General features: G+C 34.0%; 3 protein-coding genes across 7 annotated transcripts; 2 read left to right on the top strand and 1 right to left on the bottom strand.

Moving 5' to 3' along the window:
- LOC18600237 lies at nucleotides 627–3,490 on the bottom strand. 5 transcript variants are annotated; one of them, XR_001928214.1, is made up of 8 exons: nucleotides 2,850–3,489; nucleotides 2,531–2,594; nucleotides 2,289–2,401; nucleotides 1,884–1,948; nucleotides 1,410–1,632; nucleotides 1,198–1,253; nucleotides 1,067–1,099; nucleotides 627–964 (listed from the first exon to the last, which is right to left on the bottom strand). XR_001928214.1 is itself a non-coding variant. In XM_018122040.1 (7 exons), the coding sequence occupies exons 1-6, from the start codon at nucleotides 3,071–3,073 to the stop codon at nucleotides 1,087–1,089; spliced, it is 549 nt and encodes a 182-aa protein (XP_017977529.1). In that variant the 5' UTR covers nucleotides 3,074–3,486; the 3' UTR covers nucleotides 627–964; nucleotides 1,067–1,086. The 5 variants fall into 5 exon arrangements, 4 of the variants coding, with proteins under 4 accessions (XP_017977529.1, XP_007030624.2, XP_007030625.2 ...); XM_018122040.1 differs by lacking the exon at nucleotides 1,410–1,632 and having other exon boundaries at nucleotides 1,198–1,267; nucleotides 2,850–3,486; XM_007030562.2 differs by lacking the exon at nucleotides 1,410–1,632 and having other exon boundaries at nucleotides 2,850–3,482.
- LOC18600236 lies at nucleotides 7,427–9,292 on the top strand. Its single transcript, XM_007030561.2, has 3 exons — nucleotides 7,427–7,584; nucleotides 7,807–7,918; nucleotides 8,016–9,292. Exon 3 carries the CDS (start codon nucleotides 8,113–8,115, stop codon nucleotides 9,013–9,015), a length of 903 nt encoding a protein of 300 aa, XP_007030623.2. The 5' UTR covers nucleotides 7,427–7,584; nucleotides 7,807–7,918; nucleotides 8,016–8,112; the 3' UTR covers nucleotides 9,016–9,292.
- On the top strand, nucleotides 13,212–16,863 carry LOC18600235 (pollen-specific protein SF21). Its single transcript, XM_007030560.2, has 11 exons — nucleotides 13,212–13,372; nucleotides 13,481–13,580; nucleotides 13,930–14,027; nucleotides 14,160–14,248; nucleotides 14,912–14,972; nucleotides 15,089–15,175; nucleotides 15,246–15,323; nucleotides 15,396–15,452; nucleotides 15,567–15,622; nucleotides 15,837–15,972; nucleotides 16,231–16,863. The coding sequence occupies exons 1-11, from the start codon at nucleotides 13,313–13,315 to the stop codon at nucleotides 16,462–16,464; spliced, it is 1,056 nt and encodes a 351-aa protein (XP_007030622.2). The 5' UTR covers nucleotides 13,212–13,312; the 3' UTR covers nucleotides 16,465–16,863.

The raw sequence follows: 19,300 nt of genomic DNA, 5'->3' as shown, positions 1-19,300 counted from the left end.
CTCTGAGGGATAATTGAACAAGCGACTTGTAAATGTTGTCTAGTTGATGAGCCAGTGAGTCAAATACATTCAAAATTTGCGGCAAGAATCAATCCCAGTTTGGATAATAATCAAACAAATTTGTGCGAGACAAGTTTATCAAGCTATGGAAGTAATCAGAAGAGTAAACATTATAAAACAGGTTCCCAGTAATAATCAGCTTTAGTGCATGGGTAGTGAATATTAAGGTCAACAAAGTTGGTTGGTATTGACTATGACAATACCTTGTTTTTTTATTCGAATTTGAAGGTTTAGGTTCAAGAGGTTTTGATTGAGGTTACACACCACCTGACAACTTGACAGAACCTTCTCTCACTCTCCAGGCACCAGGCATGCTTTATTTATGCAAGAAGAGCAGTTTCGAAACTTCTTCTGGAGGACATTAGTTTTCATGTAGTTGAATTGGATTGTCATTGTTGAATGGGGGAGGAAAATAATATCAATCAACATATACAAGAGCTTCTAATTTTTAAAATATGATATAGTGATTTAATTGAATCACTTCCAACATACTCTCTGGGACTTCTCTGTAATTTATGCCTAGATTGCTCCCTAGGAAGCTTAGAAATCAGGATTGAACAACAACATTACAATTCAAAATTGCAGTAGATGATAAAATATCACCTCATTTATTTCTTTAAGTTTTGTTTGTAACTATGTATTTGATTCTACAAAATAGGCTTCCTCTGTCCTGAAATGCCATACCAAACAAAAATGTAGATGACAGATTGGTGTAAAATAGTTTCCCAGCTTTAAGATTATGAAGACGTCTTAAAGTCAAAATGGTCAGCTGAGAATCAGATTATATGACTGCACAGATGAGAACCAAGATAAATATAAGTGCAGCTGATCCAAGAACTGCACCGAAGATCCAGAAAACCTTCTGTAGCAAACTCAATGAAGTAGAAGTACCACATTGCTTCATCTGCACCATTGCACAAGAAGAGAAAAGAAAAACTGATGAAGAGGTTAAGAAAGAGTTGGAACTCAAGTTGTGAATCAGTATGCTCAAAAAAGATTTCCACACCTGCACTTGGCTTTGCAACGTTACATCATTAGACTGCATGAGAAAAGCAAAATCAAAGGGCCTGTCAGAATTCAGAGGCTTGGGAAACATTGTTTGAAGAGCAATAACTTAATAGAAATACTAAAACATACAATGAGAGGTCTGAGAAGCTCTGGGTCATCTCTGGACAATGACGATTTTGTTTGATCTGCATGAAAAGATCTGAAAATTAATCAAAGTCATATATAGTTTCTTTGGAAGCAATGAAAAGAGGCCTCCCTAAGCATCAGCTTCCATGATATGAGGCATGCAATGTGTGCGGTGAAGGTGTTTCCAAGGTAACGTAACCGGAAGACCAGCAGACCTAGTTAATCCGGGAGAGGAAACTGATCCATCCATTTCCTCGGATTAGTTCATAATTAGTGGAGCTTTCAAATCCTAATCTCATGAAACATCTAACTATCCAGTTTTCTTTGTAGCCATATATCGTAAATGCTTGTAGGATTACATTTCCAGTGGTCCTTGCTCCAACCTAATTTTGGTTGGAGATGCTACTTTAGCTCGGATGCTCTTTTCTCCATTAAAAACTTTGGCCCGCATATCATATTTTCAAAAGCAAAAGGAAAGGATCAGCAAAGACAACAAAGTGAGATAAATGCATTTTGCCACAATATTTGCTTACCAAGAGCGTGATGATAGGATCTAAACCACTATATTAATCCAATTGATTCTTTCAAAAGTTGCAAACATATCCATTTCCCACTCCAATATTTTGGCAGAAAAGATGCAAACAAATCTGTAGTATTTTTATCCTTACTTTTAGATTATAGAATTCTACCTTGCTCACAGTCACTGACATTTGTGTTTATTGCTTCGGCATTTTCAGGAGTTAAGCATCCTGGCCTGAAAAGAAGAAGAAAAAGCATATGCTAAGTTCATGCCACGTGGCAATTACATTCAAGCAGACAAGATCAAAGACCAGGTTGTAGTCCTGGGAAGAAATTAAGGCACCAACTGTCTCTTTTTACTTTGTTCTTTCTTTTCTTGAAAAGTCCCTTACATAACAGAGGATTCTCACTGATACGTACATAATCAAAAGTAATCAGGGTTATATACCACAAGGCAGAAATTCAGAGTTTCATTGTGGCTTGCTGATTCCTACTTTCACATTTCCCTTGGCTTAATTATCATATTCTTATCTAAGGATCCGTTTGGCATAACGGTGAGATGAGAACAACAATACCTGCTTGAAGTTGGTAAAGCATACAGCCTAAGAGCCAATGCTTTTGTTCTTAGCTGCAGTTCCGACAGCATCTTCCACCGATAATCCAAATCTTCATTAGTTCTGCAAATGGACTGCAGCAACAGGTTACTTATGCAAGCAGAATGAGAACTAATTTACCACATGGTTTATCTTTACAATTGATAACATTGATTTGAAGTTTGAACACAAATAAAGGGCTTAAAGAGAAGTCAAAAAATTACCAGTGAATCGACCATATCCATGACAAAGAGAGTTAGAAACAACCATTTGTGAACAGTCACAGTTCTGTAATGAAGAGCCAATTAACCAAAACAAACAGAAATTAACAAGCAATCCTTCTTTTCCAATCTACGTATCAATGATCATATCGGTTACTATGCCAATCCATTCATAGATTTCAAATCTTTCTTCAAAAATTTTCAGGAAATTAAGTAACCATCAAGATACAACAGCAGGAAATTAAACTGACTACCAAAAGATACAATAAAAAGAAAAGGAAAAAAAGAGTAACTGAGAGAGAGAGAGAGATATGAAACATACAAAATGGGTTTTGAAGGAGGGTTTCTAAGGAGAGATTCAAGACGATCAAGTTTGATCCCAGCTTCCAAAAGCTTGGAACGAGCAGTAATGTCTACAAGCCTATTTTCTTGGTGTTTTAGAGATGGGTTCTTGTTCTTTACTCTAGTTTCTATATCTTCCACCAACTTTGATGCTTCTTGAGCTTCTCTTATCCATGCATCTCCCATTAAAGCTTGCTTATACATTCTGTCCCTCTTTCCTGCAACAAAACAACACACTCCTCTCTTCTGTCTTCTAACCCTCTCTTCCCCTCAAAAGAACGAGGAGAGAACAAAACTTCGAAGGACAAAACAACCAACTAATGTAGGCAAAAGTGAAAAACAAACAAGTGACCCCCTGTTCTGAATTATCTCTATCTCTCTCCGAGTTCACAAAGCAACAAGAACAGTTTCCATCTCTTCTGTAACAAACTACTCAACGATGAAGGTTTTGAGCCAATGGCATTGTGCCACATCAGAGGAAAAAAATATGGAAATTGTTTGTAGAATTAATTATTACCATTCAATCAGAGGATGGCAATAATTGGAGTTCCTGGACGTGGTTGTCCTGCTAAGCTATAAGGTCATCTGCCAGCAGCAAGTTTTTGTCCATGAAAATCATACAATTTCTTCTTGTTGCTTTTTCCATATGAGTAAAAAAATTTTATATTAGTAATTAATATAAATTCCACATTATTTGTGTAAAGATAAGGTAAGATAATCTACTAGTACCTGACAGTGTTGTCTTTATTTGATCACAAGACAAAGGATTGGCCAGTTTCAAATAAGATTGTCTGAGCAATAATGGAAAAAATAAAGGGATAAATCTTATAAAAACCCTCATATTATACTCTTTTATTCAATTAAGTCCTTCACTTTTTATTACATTTAAATAAATTTTTATTTCAAATCAAACAAACCTTCTTTAAATTTAAAATTAAAGATTTAATTATTTGATGTATAAAATATCGAAAATGAGACAGAGGCTTTGGTACAAGGCCTAGCTTACACAATAACTCCAGAGAGCCCAATTTAGGTTCACTAAGCTTGTAAAATTGGGCTGAGTTTGGTCCAATTGAACAGCCCAATAAGCCCTTGATGGAATCTTTAAGATTATTATGCATGTATTTTCTGACATTGAAAATTGAAATGTCAAATTCATGGGGTTGAAAAGAGGAAAAAAAAAAAAAAGCTTGTGAAGAGTTTTGGAAGTAATGATAATGGTCATTTTATAGAATTATGGCAAATTCCGTCACCACAAAAACAAAAAATAAATCCAACGTTAAATGATATGAAAATTCAAAATATCCGTATCCGATTTTATTTTTAAAAATGATACGTAATATCTATAAAGGGTTTTTACGTGGCATAAATGATAGTACCAGTGATGATTTTTTTTAGTATGCTTAAGCAAATAAGTGACAAGAAATGAGTGGACCAAATTTTGACTTTAGAAATTTGGAGTCTATGGGTACAAGAAAACAAAAGCTGTGAAAATCACTAGAGATGTTGGAGGTGTAAGCATGATGGCAACTTCTAAAGGAATGCAAACAAAAAGATTAAAGATCCAAGGAAGGGGAATGATACAGAGATGCTCATTGTCATGAAAAAAGGTGTCGACTGGCAGAAGGCTAAAGGTGGGCAAGAAAATAAAGGTTCAACAAAGCTGCTTATCTTCTTTGCCCCTTTTCTATTCCTTTTGTCCCGCATGAATTTCTTTGCTGTTCATCTTCATTGTGTCCCCCTCCCTTATCAATCTTTTTCCCTTCAAAATAAATAAATAAATAAATAAATAACTCGAGTTTTGGTGGGATGATTCGGGTCGCCCACGGAACTCTCTTTTCTTGACTCGAGAAACATGGAGAAAATGCCGTTTGTTGATGCTTGATCTCATTATAACCGATTTGGTTTGACTTTATCTTTCTACGCAAGGTAAGTAAAGGAAGAGATTTTATGTTTTTTTTAGACAATCTTGCAACATCGTTAATAAACTTTATGTCAAATATTCAAATCTTTTTTCTTTTTTATTTTTTTAATTTCTTCATGTATATATATATATATATAATTTAAATTTTGATTACGTGAATCTGTATTTTGAGTTAATTACAAGATCATAGTAAGACCACACCACAATACCTAATTAGCCAAAATTTTTAAGTTTTTAATCAGATTTGTTGAGATAATTCCCATACTTAATTAACTAGTTGTCACTGAAAAACCCAATAATTGATTGACACAATTAGAGGCATCATGCTAATTAAAGCCAACAAAATCCTTCGAATCCTTTATCTTAAATAAGAAGCATTGGGTATGTTATATTATAAATATAAGGCTATAAGAAATTAAGGACAAGACAACCTTAATCCTCAAGTTTTATCAGCACCATCTTTAACCCATTAAAGATCTTGCAATCTGTCCTACGTACTTTAGTACTATAATGATTTATTATTACAATAAAGAAAGTTACTAAATTGCTTGTAATTTAGTCTTAATCGCAATTAGACAATGGATTAGGCATGAGACAAATTCGACAAAGTAAATGAATTAGAGGATAAATAAAGTATGATCAAGGGCGAATTACACGCAATGTATTAGATGTACCATCGATTTAATAATGTGAATTAGTGTTCGGATTAATTCTTTTTTCATAAACTTTTTGGTCCGATGATTGCACCTATGTCGGTCCAATTATTTAATCATGGAGGGTGTAATAAACTAAGGTTCTTTAACAAATAAAATGCATATAAAGATATGGTTAGGGCCGGTTTGTCATGGAGTCCCATGCTTGATGAAATTATTGACCATAAGGCTAACAAAGTGATGGACTTGCATGTCCGGCGACCCTTTACTAGTAAATGCTTATATTTCCTACTATAACCATATGATATATTGTCCGTGTATATTATTTATACATTATCATTTAATTATAAAATATTATTTTATAAATATGTAAAAATATAAATTAAAAATATTTTTAAAATTACAGATATTTAGTTTTTAGAGTTTTTAATTTTTAAATTTATTTATTAATAAAGTGATAAATTTTAAATTATTGATATCATATAAAATTTATACACTAACAATCCATATTAACTCATTTTAAAATTATATTATATGAACTAATCAATTATAAAAGTCATTTCTATGATCTCATATCTTATTATAAATAATAAATTTTGTGACTAGTTACGTTTATAAATCATAATATTATCTTTAAAAAAAACTCGTCGTAAATTAGGATTGTAATTTTTTTAGAGGTATATTTTTATTGATATAATTAGTAATTATGTAAAATAGGGAAACCCAAAAAAATTTAAAAAATTATTTAATCAAATAGAACTTTAATTCACAAAAATAATATAATCACAAAAAAATAAAAAAGGGTTATATCTATTATATTAATTAATTAAAAAGAAAAAGACAAGGAACAAAACGGGCTTTTTGAAGGCCCAATAAGGCGCAAGTGAACAAAAAGTCGGCCCCGTTTGGGGTGTAACGCATGCCAACTAACCATGGACAACTACACGTGAATACAACGTCTTTATTCTCCATAAAGTAAGATTTTTTAAATTATTAAACAAAAAAATCTTAACCCATTTTCTCACACGCCATTATTGCGCGTGGGCCTCACTTTCCTATTTTATTCATTTCACATCCTCTCCTTTTTCTTTTCTGATATTTACCCTAATCATCAAGAAAATATCTCTAAGAGAAAAAAATAAATAAAAATTGTGAAGTAAAAATAAGGCAAAAAAAAAGAAGAGAAATATTTGGCTAATATATTCATGGTTTTTTTTAAAATTTTTTTTTCATGTTAACAACACTTTGGGAATCAAAATCCAACCAAGAAAAGACCAACTCATGTGGAAACCATAAAGAAATACATAACCTACACAATTTAGGGGAGGAAAAAAGAGAGAGAGAAGGAAAAGCCTAGAGAGATATGATGATGAGGTTGGCAATGAGTGAGTCCTTTGTTGGTACCTAAAAATGGGGTCTAACTCCATTCCTAACCTCAAGCTTTTTGCCAAATTTTGTTCATTAGTTTAGATTATAAATTCCCATTTTGCAATTATGTTTATGTCATATTTCAGTAATAATTGGTTATAAAAATTTTTGAAAATATATATAAGAAAAAGAAAAACATAAACATAGTAATCATCAATCATGGAAATTATACCATAACATGGAAACCATGTCTTCATGTTGAAGTGTGTAATCTATGTGCCAATTGGCTATCGAAACCAATCTTTTTTATATATATACAAAATCGTGCTTGCATTTTTCTTGTTTCCTTAGACCCCACTTGATGAAGCACATCCGTTCACCACAACTCTTTTATTTATTTATAGTCTCAAACTCTCAATATATATTCTTCAATCCATAAAGCTTGAAAGAAGTTTCAACCCCAAGAAAGAAAAAAAAAAAAAGCCTTAAAGCAAGCTCCCTTCAATGTTTGTGCTTAAATTTTGGCTTCACTATGTTACATGTGAGCATGTCAGCTAAAGGAAAGTTACAAGAGAGAGAGAGCTGAGAGAGATTCTCTTTGTTATTATTTTTTTTTTTGGGCTTTACTTTCTTTTCTCAGTGTAGAGTAATCGTCAAAAACCAGCCTTTTCCAGCAATACCCAGTTGCCAAAATCCTTCACATTTTCCTGTTCTTCAAAAAAAAAAGAAAAGAAAGGGAATATTTATTTTCAAGCTGTCATTGTCTGGAGGTAAAATTTTATTTGAAAAAAAAATATTTGTAATTTATTTTAATATAATTGATAATGATAGCAGAGGAATTTACAGTGAAAGAACTCTGCTTTTTGTCTGCTTCTCTCTTTGTTGAAATTTTTTTACTTTACTTGAGCTTGACCCCAACATTCTCTCAATCTGTCTTTAAAGTTTGAAGCTTTAAACATTTTTCATTGATGGGTGTTTTGAGTTTCTTGCAGAAAAGAAAAAAATGTACCACCCCAGATCAAAATCAAGCCTTGACAAGCTGTTTTTGAGGCAGTTTTGAGAGAGTGTTATTTTTGAGACAGTTTTTTTACTGATCAGTTTAAGGTAAGGCTCTATCTCTCACCTCTTTACTCTCTGTTTCTGTTACTTTTGTCTCCTTTGTTTTTGTCTTTCAAAGCCTAAGCCAGCTTTAATTGTGTAGTTTTAGGTTGCGAAAGTTGCGCAAAAGAGAGTTTGTGGGAAGTGTTAAAGAGAAGAAGAGTTGAATTTTAAGGAATTGGAGTTATCTTGTTAGAAAAATGAGAGATTTCCCATCCTGTTTTGGTGAAAATGGGGTGCAAGTGGCTGATTCTTCATCATCAAATACTAGTAAAAATGCGCAGAATTTGGTTACTTGTGTTTATCAATGTCGAATTCGGGGTAGGTCTTGTTTGATAACCGTTACTTGGAGCAAGAATTTGATGGGGCAAGGCCTAAGTGTAGGGATTGATGATTCTGCTAATCAGTGTCTTTGTAAGGTTGATATAAAGCCCTGGTTGTTCACTAAGCGAAAAGGGTCTAAGAGTTTAGAAGCATATTCTTGTAAAATAGACATATACTGGGACCTTTCTTCAGCGAAATTTGGATCTGGGCCTGAACCTTTGGAAGGGTTTTATGTTGGTGTTGTTGCTGATAAGCAAATGGTTTTGCTTCTTGGGGACATGAGGAAAGAAGCTTATAAGAAGACTGGTGCAACTCCTGTTCCTTCCACTGCCGTTTATGTGGCCAAGAAGGAGCATGTTTTTGGCAAGAAGGTATTTGGTACCAAGGCACAGTTTTGTGATAATGGTCAAATTCATGATCTGATAATTGAATGTGACACGATTGGTGTGAACGACCCCTGCCTTATAATTCGACTGGATGGAAAGACCTTGATGCAAGTGAAGCGGCTAAGGTGGAAGTTCCGGGGAAACCATACAATTTTGGTTGATGGAATGGCTGTAGAAGTTTACTGGGATGTCCATAATTGGCTCTTTGGAGCATCACTTGGAAATGCTGTTTTTATGTTCAAGACATTCCTCGCAGCAGAAGAGAAGTTGTGGGTTAGCCAACCCATTCCTAATCCGAGTACGTTGCAATGGTCTTTCTCGCAGAGATTTCAAGATTCCAAGTCACAAAATCTTGGTTTTTCACTGATTTTGTATGCTTGGAAGAATGAGTAGAGAGATTGTGAAGTTCTTCTCAAGTGCTAACAGAAACTTTTAGTGAGTGGTGATTTTTATCAACTCTGTGATTAATTACAATTAATTTGATAAAAAATGGGTACATTTGTTTTTTTTTATTTTGGTTTCCCTTCAGTTTTTTCTCCCCGGAGTAACTTGAGCTTTTAATGGATCAAAAACAATTTTATTGTTCTTGGTCAGTTTGGTCAGCTGTATATCCTTGATACATTAGTTTAATTCTCAAATTTTGTTATATGAAAAAAGAAAAATTCTTCAATGGATGGCTGTTCAAATCTTCTTCCAGCTGCAGTTTGAGTTGGTTTAGCATATGATGTGTGTTGTTATGACTAGCTGAGTTGAAATCTCCTCTAAGCATCATCATGAAAGTATGGGACGTCTTTTCTTTTTGGCCGAAAGTATGGTATGTCTTTCACTCAGCTGAAGTCAAATGAATTGAGTTAGTTTGGTTTTGCATATTGTTGAGTTTCTTAAGCTGATTTTAAAATTCTATTGATACTATAATTGTGCTTGGGTTATTCCAGATATATGAGATAACTATGTTTAGGCACCCCAAACATCATAGGCTTGGTCCGTTTGTGTATTAATATCTAACTTTGCATTCTATGTTAAATTCCCATTAAATAAGAGCTTTGCTTCTTGCATAATGTTTTTAGATTGGTAACCTAACTGAATGAAATTCTGATAGCTGTAGCCTTTGATACCGTCAGCCATATCATACTAGAAAAATCTTACATGTGGGAAGTGCTTTTTTAGTGGAAAACTTAAGAAACTTGCCATTGGGATTTGCAGTGACCTTGAGTTGAATAACAAATGGGATATTCGAGGTCAACTGTCAAAATGCACCATAACTGTATTTTTATATAGGATTTGAGATTATGGGGAGAGGATGGTCTGTCCCAAGAAAAAGATATCCACTTTCCCTGATTGACTGGCATGTTAAGTTCCTTAGCTTTTAGGGAAACCTTCTACTGTCTTGTCACCTAATGTCTTAGTAATGGCAGAGGAAAAAGTATTGTAGTTTCATGAATTGAAACACCCTTGGTGTATAGTGGTAGACTTTCCGAGATGGATTGGAAACACCCTTGGTAGCAGCATTTTCTTGATAGATTGCGAGCTGTGCTAGGAAAAATCTGCTCTGAATTTCACACCATCAAGACTTAGTCGAACTCCTTAGAGCAGTAACTTCGCCGCCCTTCTATGCATACAGACTTTGTGAAGCACATATAACGAATTCATTTGATTTCTCTGTTGATCTTCTTTTTCTACTGATTTATATGCTTACTACTACGATATCAAAGGCGATATGTTCAATTTTGTACATCCCATCAGCATTTTCAAATGTTCAAAAACGTTCAACTCTCTTATCTCCTTCCTGCCCTGCATAAAAGTTATTACATGTTATAGATATGCAAGATCATCAGGATCATTGAAGTCTTTGTGTGGGATTGATTGTTATCTTGCTGATTAACTTTCCTAGTGAGTAATCGCGCTCGATTCTTACTGAAGAATCAGCCAGCTTCTCATCTATACATCCTCACTGCAGCACATACACGTAAACTGCTGAGCATTTGAGTTCCTAAAGAGACACTTTTCTGGATACAGTGTCTGGTTTTTGCTACCTTTGAAGCTTACTCTTCCTCCTCATATTGCCTGCAAAACCAGTAAATCAATGAATTGACATCAAAATATCTGCTTCTTTATAAAGTATCTAGTATGAGAATCTTCTCAAGCCAGTAATCCCTTATTTTTGTGTTCCACATTTCTTGAACATTTTAAATTCGTACAAATACGACGTTTGAATTTTTAAAATTAAAATAAAAAATGATAAAAAAAAAAATACAATGTGTCGATATCGGACATAGATATCTCAACTCCATGTAACGTCGACTCAATGTAAGTTTTTTTTTATAAAATTAAAATTTTGAAAATAATAATCATAATTGGCCTTTTTTGGGGTGGCTTTGTAATAATAGCAAGTTATGTGGTAATAGTTAAAGAGCGGAAGGTCAACATCCAAAGCAGAAGAAGCAGATGGGTCTGATTGGTGCTGCCACAAAATCCAGAATGTAGGCACCAGAACACTCCCACTTTATATTCCCTCCTGTGTCCACGGCGTTTTCCCCATGTGCAATTTCGTCCTTTACGTCCCCGACAAAACAGTGTTTTTAAATTTTTTTATTGCTCTTTTTGGATGCTTCTTTCCTCATATTTATCTTCTACTTAAATTTCTTAAATTATATATTGTATATATTTATAAATTTCTTAAGTTTAGCATAATTTTTTTTATAAAATTTAACTTTATTTAGCCATTATTTTTGACATAAATCAAGTGAGATAAGCAATAGGATTGAATTGTTTTTTATTTCAACTTCCTTTCTCCAGTCCTATAAAACAAAAAGCGAAATATAGAAAGATATTTTCTAAATTTGCGAAAGAAGAGTATATTTATAAAATAATTAAATTCAAGATTTATATTAATTGTTCTTGAGGCAAGTGTTGTGTATAGATGTAATATATTATTAATGAACTAATGCTATTTTTTGTTAATAAATAAATTTAAAAATTGAGAATTTTAAAAAATAAATATTTATAATTTTAAAAATATTTTTATACGTTTATGAGATAACACTCTATAATTAAGTGATAGTGTATAGATATAATTCACTAACAATCTGTCAAATATAAATCATAAATAAAAGCTAAATTATTATTTTTGCTTTTAAAAATAAATAAATAAAAACTATAATTTTTTTAAAATTTAATTAATCATAGATGAATTTTTATGATTCTACGTTAATAAGAGATGAGATGGATATTAAATTTGTAAATCAAAGTTTTTTTCCACTTAATAAATATGTTGAAAATATAAACCCATAAAAAATGGTGACAACTTATCCAATTTTCTCATATAATAAAAAAGAATTATGATAACGAGAATGTTATGTAATTTAGTGTAATAGAATATCATATATCCTTACATTAATAAGAGATAAAATGAATATTAAATTTGTAAATAATTTTTTATTTAATATATATATATATATATATAATTGGAGTTAAAAATAGAATTTCGAGGAACACGAATGCATAGATATTATTTTTGTCTCAAAAGCAAGCTTGGTCTCGTACTTGGATGGGCCATAGAGTTTTTGTGACAAGCGGCCGTGATTAGCGTTTCAAAACGCGTTTTTGGATTCCAAGGAAACAGCCCAATCAATGATCATGACTACCTTGCTTTTTATTACTACTATTTATTTTTTAGCATAATTACACACATATTCCCAACATCTTTTCTTATGACATTATGAGATTTTATTTAAATTTAAACTTATAAATAGCTAGCTCATTTCATAGAAAAGAAATCAATAAATTTACTATAATTATAAAGGAATCGTTGGTTAATTTAATTTAAAGATATATGAAATTAAACGAGTATATGTGCCATTGAATTGAATTAATAAAATAATTATATCCTTAAACCATTACACCAACCTAATTAAATACACTACACTAAACTTTTATTATCTGTAAAGAAAAAAATAAATATCACTCAAAATATTATAATTCTTTCTAATGCATATTTTTTATGGTAAAATTAATATCATCATCAAATAAAGTATTTTTATATTTAATTTTAATATTTAGATTAATCTCTAATGCATAGTATTTGTATATATTGAATAATTTGGGTCGTTCGGGATGAACCATTACTAATTTAAGAAATTAAAGATTTATGTAAATTTAAATTCAATGCATAAATTAAAAATAAAATAAGCATGGGCAATGATGAGCTGGCGTACAACTCGTAGGCTTCCCCTCGAGTATTCCTTTTAGCGGCTTCCAGGTGGCATCCAGCTGTATGATGCCATTACGAAATTACTCTTAAGGCCTTTCAAGCGGCGCCGTTTTACCCCGTTCGCCATCCGCCTTCGTCGCTTCCTCCTAAATTGCCCTCAACTGACCGTTTTATCTGCCCCCAACGGTCACCTGCCCCGACTAAAAACAAAGAAAAAGACAAGGAGTCAACGCGTTGACCAATGGCAAAAGAGTCATTCCACGAGAAAATGGCAAGTGTGATGTGTAATTTCAGGGCCAAATTGGGGGCGTTTGAGTCATTTACCTGTATCTCGTGAACGAAATTTTTTAACCCTCAGACACAGCCAAAGCAAGAAGAAGGAAGAAGAAAGAAAGCGGAGGAGTTGGAATTCCCACTCAGTGAGTTTGCTCATTGAGTTTCTTTGCATTTGCTCAGAGTAACTGAAAGAAAAAAAGACACATGGGCGAGTTGAGTGACTCAGTATCCATTGATATTGATATGGTTCCTTTTGGAGGGAAGGTAAAGCAAGTAACTAACTAACAAAACCGCCAAGAACAAAGCTTCAATCTTTTTGTCTCATTTTTCCTTTCTATTTTTATAAGTATAATAGTCTTTTTTCTTTTGCAGGAGTTTTTGGTGAAAACAAGTAGAGGTTCTTTATCTGTTTTTGTATGTGGGGATCAAGAGAAGCCTGCTTTGATAACTTACCCAGATGTTGCTCTTAACTGTATGTTTCATTTCTTGTTCTTTCCTTTTTAGTGGAAAGATTGAAACTTTCGCGGTTTTTTTTTGGTTAGATTTGATGGGTTTGCTTCTTTTACTTCATATATGTTGAAATTGAATTGAGTTTTGCAGCTTTTAGAGTCTTCTGTTGTTTGATTAATTTCTTGCTAATTTGTTCATTTCTTAAGTTTTTAAAGTTGGCTATTCTTGTTTTAGACTTCAGTAGATTCTTGTTCTGATTTTTGAAGTTCTTTGCCATTTGGGTTTTAATCGATTACTGATATTGGTTCCAAATATTGGAGTATGAATATCTTTTGATATATAGTTGTTTTGTGCTTTCTTGGTTTCTATAGACATGTCTTGTTTCCAAGGCCTATTCGTTTGCCCGGATGCAGCTTCTTTGTTGCTTCATAACTTTTGCATTTACCACATTGATGCCCCAGGGCATGAGGTCAGTATTAGAAATGTATTTGTTTCAACAATGAGTTGTTTATTTAGTTCTTAAATACCTTGTCAGTTCTGGTTTTCCTAATTGGATGATACTAATAAAATCTGTATGCCATTTGTTTAAGAGTTTTTGCAGTTAGGAGCCAATGTCATATCTTCAGATGTTCCATTGCTTAGTGTGGATGACTTAGCCGATCAGGTTGCAGAAGTGCTTGATTTCTTTGGGTATGTAACTAATGCTTGTCAGCTCTCACTCTTTTCTACTACTGAGCATTTTGACTAAAAGGGCAATGATAGGACTAACTTCCTTTTATTTTATATTTTTAAATTCTTTTATTGAAGTTAAGTTATAATTTTCTATTCCAAAGCATCCAAAAGTATTTTGGGATACAGAGGGTCATTTTGCATTAAGTTATTCCTGTGTTTCTTGATTGGATTAAACTGTTGTTTTTCCTTCAGTTTTTATATATGCTCTGTGTTGCATGTCTGATGCTTATTCTGCTAAAATTTTTGCCTCTCATTGGCCCTTGACTTCCATTGCTCTGATACTCTGATATAATATATGTGTTCCACTCATGCTTAGTTTCAATTGGTATTACAAGCATGCCAAATTCTTTCAACTAAATCTTAATTCTTACGTATTTTTCTTCCGACAAGTTATAAAATGTAAAGCAGATCGACCTGATTTGCAACACTATTATAACCAAGTTCACTACAGATATATTAGAACTCAATAGAATTTATTTGCTTTGCACTACGTCCCATGAATTATTGGTATACATTCACGCTCCCACCTTGTTGTGGGAAATATATATCTTTTCCCACTCTTTCTCTTTTCTTTCCCCACCCCTTTTTAATGTTATAACTGATTTTAGTTTTTAATATCAGGCTGAAAAGGGTTCTATGCTTGGGTGTAACAGCTGGTGCATACATACTTACACTGTTTGCAGTAAGTTGGCATAAGATATAATAGTCAGCAGACATTTTTTTTCATATAAAAGATTATGTTTTGTTTTGATATTCTGATTCTTTGATGGTCTCATGTTATTTTATCTTCTGTGGCAGATGAAATATAAAGAGCGAGTTCTTGGATTAATTCTTGTGTCTCCTGTTTGTAAAGCTCCTACATGGGCTGAATGGCTTTACAACAAGGTTCTAATTTGCAGCCCCATATCATTAACAGTTATAGTGAATTTTCTTTGTATTAAATTTCCTCTTTCAGGTGTTGATGAACTTGTTATACTTCTATGGTATGTGTGGTGTATTAAAAGAATGCCTTCTTCAGCGCTATTTTAGTAAGGTAATCCACGTCACTTTTTTATTGTCATTTCTTATATTTGTTAGTATGGTAATTGTCGAATTCTTCTTGTAGGAACTTAGGTCCAGTGTGCATGGTACAGAATCTGAGATCATCCAAGCTTGCCTAAAAGTAAGGAAATTAATAATAGACAAACACTCTGGCACCAGAGCAGACACATCCATATTTTTACTTAAACTAAGAGAACCTGAACTTGTAGTGATCCTTTTGGTTGTGTGATTGCAGTTGCTGGATGAAAGGCAAAGTCTGAATGTTATGCGCTTTCTTGAAGCAATTAATAAGTAAGCTCATGTCACTTATCTGTTGTCTTGCCTGCCTTTGTTTTCCTTTCACAAACTCCCTCATCTCACTGATATTCTCTTTCTAGTTTCCTGTGAAGTTCTCTTCAACGAAAAATGAAAGCTCAGATGTGTGTGTGGGCACACACACCTGTCTTCTTTCTTTCCTCTAGCTAAGTACATTTGCCATGGCATTGATTGTGAAGTATATTTGCAGGAGACATGACCTTACAGATGACTTGAAGAAATTGCACTGTAAGACTCTTATTTTTGTTGGTGAAAGCAGTCCATTCCGCACAGAATCTGTGCATATGAGTGCCAAAATAGGAAGAAAGAATTGCACTCTCGTTGAGGTAAATTGCTCAGCGTTGATTCTTTTCTCTTTTCTGCTTTTGTAGTTAATTAAAAGCTTTTAAGTTTGAAATGGAGAGGGGGGGTAAGCAGCTTGATTGTTTCCTCTAATAGATATCCTGCACACAAACAATTTTGGCTGAATACATTGAACCAGGATCGCTAAAACTGATTGTGTTCACATAGTACCTACAGATATTAAAAGATTGAAGAAAAGCTTAATGTTCTTGTTAATGAGCATGTTTTCTCTTCTTTACCAGGTTAAAGCATGTGGCTCATTGGTAACAGAAGAGCACCCATTGGCCATGCTCGTTCCAATTGAGTTCTTTCTGATGGGGTTTGGTTTTCACAGACAACCACATTTTGCTACATCTTCTAGCAATGGTTCAAACCCTTCCAGCCCATCAAGCCATTCCTGCATAGCTCCCGAACTTCTCTCTCCTGAGGGTCTAGGGATCAAGCTTAAACCCATCAAAACCCGTGCAGATATTTAAATTTGATGAAGAGCTAACCACCTTGAAGCTTTTATTAGTTTTACACGTATCTGATGTAACACTCCAGGAGTAGGATTTGACTTTCTGCTCATTCCATCAGTTTGTAGAATACCTTTGAGGTAGCGTATTCTTTCATTGTGTTGGTGGGATAAGGTTTTTGGTGTTCATTGATATGTTAATTTTGATTGTAGATAAAATTGATGATTATCTTGTACTTAAGTGGATAGGATCATTCTTTTGATAGGGAAGAATCATTTTGTAATAGCTGTAAATGTTGTACACACGAAAACTTGGGGGGACAAGATCTTGTATCTGATGTAAAACTTCAGAGTAGGATTTGACTTTTTGCTCATTCTGTCATTGATTCAGCATTAATATGATCAAGTTTTCTAATAGAAAGGATTCACCTATTATTTCTATTATCATCCTATTCTAGAAAGAGGACGACAACCTTATTTGATACAAAACCAACATAAGCTAATCTGATTACTTATTCACAGAGACACGGCAACCATTGTGATTTATAGGAGAAAGAGCAGCCAGCATCATCCACAACAGAATCAAAGAAAAGCAGAGTAAACGTATCCGGTTGCCCATAGAATGAGGCTATAGACAATCACAAAGTCATCCCATTACAACCAGGTACCAATGGCCACTTCACAGCTCTCCTTCGAGTGCTTATCATTCTCTACTCAAAGCCCTTTCCCCTACCACTACATCTATCTTACTATGGCCTCCATACCTACCCAGTATAACCGTGCCAATCTCCAAATAAAACACTGTTACAACATAACTGTCCAGAGCACTTCCGAATCTTTGCCTCCAGAACCTTTCATTGCCAGGTTCACATCAACACAAGAACAGCCAGAACCGAGGGTCACAAAAAACAGATTGACACCACGTAAGAGCAAACTTTGAATAAACAGACCCCCCAAACTAGTCAAAACTGAAAGAACCGAATGCCACCAAAGAGGTTTTGTGACTTAACAATGATCCATTCAGCTCCTAATCCGCATAACCTATACAGCTAAGTAAACATCCTACAGCATCAGGTTCTTGATCTTCAAAAACCATCTTGTGCATCTGACCACCATAGGAGCAACCAGCCTATCTATGAGACCTCTCGAGAGGCAGAGAAGGTGACCCTTTTGCCAGGCCGAACCACCAAAGCACAGCAAAAGCTAAAACCCAAATTCATGTTTTAACTCGGCAAAAAGCACTCAGCCATACAGCTTAAATGGCAAAGTCTGATATTAATACAAATCATGCTTTCCCACCCAAAAAACATTGACTAGAATAACTTACAGTTTGATGTTTATTAATTTAAAAGCTATAATTTTTTTTTTGCTCAGCCAAAAGAGAAAGGATATATTAATATGATTGATAATTTGTACAAAAAATGAGCAAAGAAACCGCTCAAAGCAGCGACACAACAAAAGAAGCTGAACAAAATGGCTGGAAAACAGAACAAATACACAAAGCGAAAAAGGCTGAAACATGAAGTCAAAAGTGACTAGAGAGGGCGGAAAAATGCTGGTCTGGAATCCCATGCATCAGTCCACGATCATGGAGCATATTTTAACCCAAGTAGTTGGCTCCTTGTATCGCATTCTAATGATAATTTTAAACGGCTGAACAGTATTAGAAAACCAAGGATCCACAATATGGCAACTTCAATGCAACTTTAATCAATCAACTGTTTCTTTTTTATTATAACAAGTACCATGAAGTTACTTATTATTTCTATTTCACAAAGCCATAGACAATCATGGAGCAGTCTTAAACATTCATAGGAGAAAACCAACATAAGCTAAACTGATTGAGCAAAAAAAAAAACATAAGCTAGTCTGATCACTTATTGAGCGAGACACGACAAACATTGTGATTTATAGGATCTAGCAAAGCCAAACCACTTCTGCATTTCTTTCTCTGGGATTAACTTTTATCAGAGTTCGCAAGGTAAGTTGGAATGTCTGATGTTTTGAACCCATTGAAATCATTCGCACGACAAGAGGTGTAAGCGCCCATGTCGTGGAAGACCAGCCAATCATTAACTTGTAGATCTGGCAGCGGGTAACCCTCGAAAACCGTATCAGCCGGCTCACATGTTGGTCCAAAAACTGTGGAATTGTATGTCTTAAGCCCTTTGCATGTTATAGGCGTTGTTGCTGCCATATTTGGTAAGAGGAGTGCAAAATCACATCACCATGGACATACCTCAAAAAGTTCATAAACCCCGACAACCCATCGTTAATCCAATACTCTTTAATCTCATTCCTAATTCGCTTCCCTGTGTAAGATATTGGGCAACTCTTTAAAGATAATTTCGTAATTTTCACAACATTTCCTAACATAATAAAGCTTCGAGATGCTTAGCTCTTCAGCAAATTTGAATATGTGCAAGAATTTTGATGGGTTAAGCTTGATCCCTAGACCCTCGGGAGAGACAAGTTCGGGAGCCATGTAAGAATGGAAGGTTGGGCTAGAAGGTTTTGCACCATTGCTTGATGAGGTAGCAAAATGCGATTGCCCGTGGAAATCACCCCATCGGGAAGAAATACAATCGGAACTACATGGCCAACGGGTGCTCTTCTGTTATCAATGGACAAAGGGTGCACATTAACAACAATATCAGGCTTTTTCTTTTTTGCACCACCTAGCTTGGTGGGTCTGAAGGCCGGAGCCTCCTCACGGGCCCCCCCCGAAATTTTAAATTTGTTTACATATTATCTATCTTTTTTTAATTTTTTTATAAATTTTATTAATGATCCCTTCAAAATATTTTTTATATTAATTAATTTAATATAAATAAAAAATAACAAAATAATTTCTTATA

The sequence above is a fragment of the Theobroma cacao genome, chromosome 5 (assembly GCF_000208745.1).
Source record: "Theobroma cacao cultivar B97-61/B2 chromosome 5, Criollo_cocoa_genome_V2, whole genome shotgun sequence".
Taxonomy (NCBI): domain Eukaryota; kingdom Viridiplantae; phylum Streptophyta; class Magnoliopsida; order Malvales; family Malvaceae; genus Theobroma; species Theobroma cacao.
Note: the sequence above shows the minus strand (reverse complement) of the source record. Positions and strands in the feature narration are given on the sequence as shown.

What these genes read in the sequence shown, in the direction of transcription:
- LOC18600236 (XM_007030561.2), top strand. Translation starts at nt 8,113, where the DNA reads ATGAGAGATTTCCCATCCTGTTTTGGTGAAAATGGGGTGCAAGTGGCT.
- LOC18600237 (XM_007030562.2), bottom strand. Translation starts at nt 3,073, where the DNA reads ATGTATAAGCAAGCTTTAATGGGAGATGCATGGATAAGAGAAGCTCAA. An exon ending in GCTTTACCAACTTCAAGCAG is followed by an intron (nt 1,949 to 2,288) that starts GTATTGTTGTTC and finishes TCTTCTTTTCAG; the next exon opens with GCCAGGATGCTTAACTCCTG. An exon ending in TGTCAGTGACTGTGAGCAAG is followed by an intron (nt 1,254 to 1,883) that starts GTAGAATTCTAT and finishes CTTTTCATGCAG; the next exon opens with ATCAAACAAAATCGTCATTG.
- LOC18600235 (XM_007030560.2), top strand. Translation starts at nt 13,313, where the DNA reads ATGGGCGAGTTGAGTGACTCAGTATCCATTGATATTGATATGGTTCCT. An exon ending in TTGATGCCCCAGGGCATGAG is followed by an intron (nt 14,028 to 14,159) that starts GTCAGTATTAGA and finishes GAGTTTTTGCAG; the next exon opens with TTAGGAGCCAATGTCATATC. An exon ending in TCATCCAAGCTTGCCTAAAA is followed by an intron (nt 15,453 to 15,566) that starts GTAAGGAAATTA and finishes GTGTGATTGCAG; the next exon opens with TTGCTGGATGAAAGGCAAAG.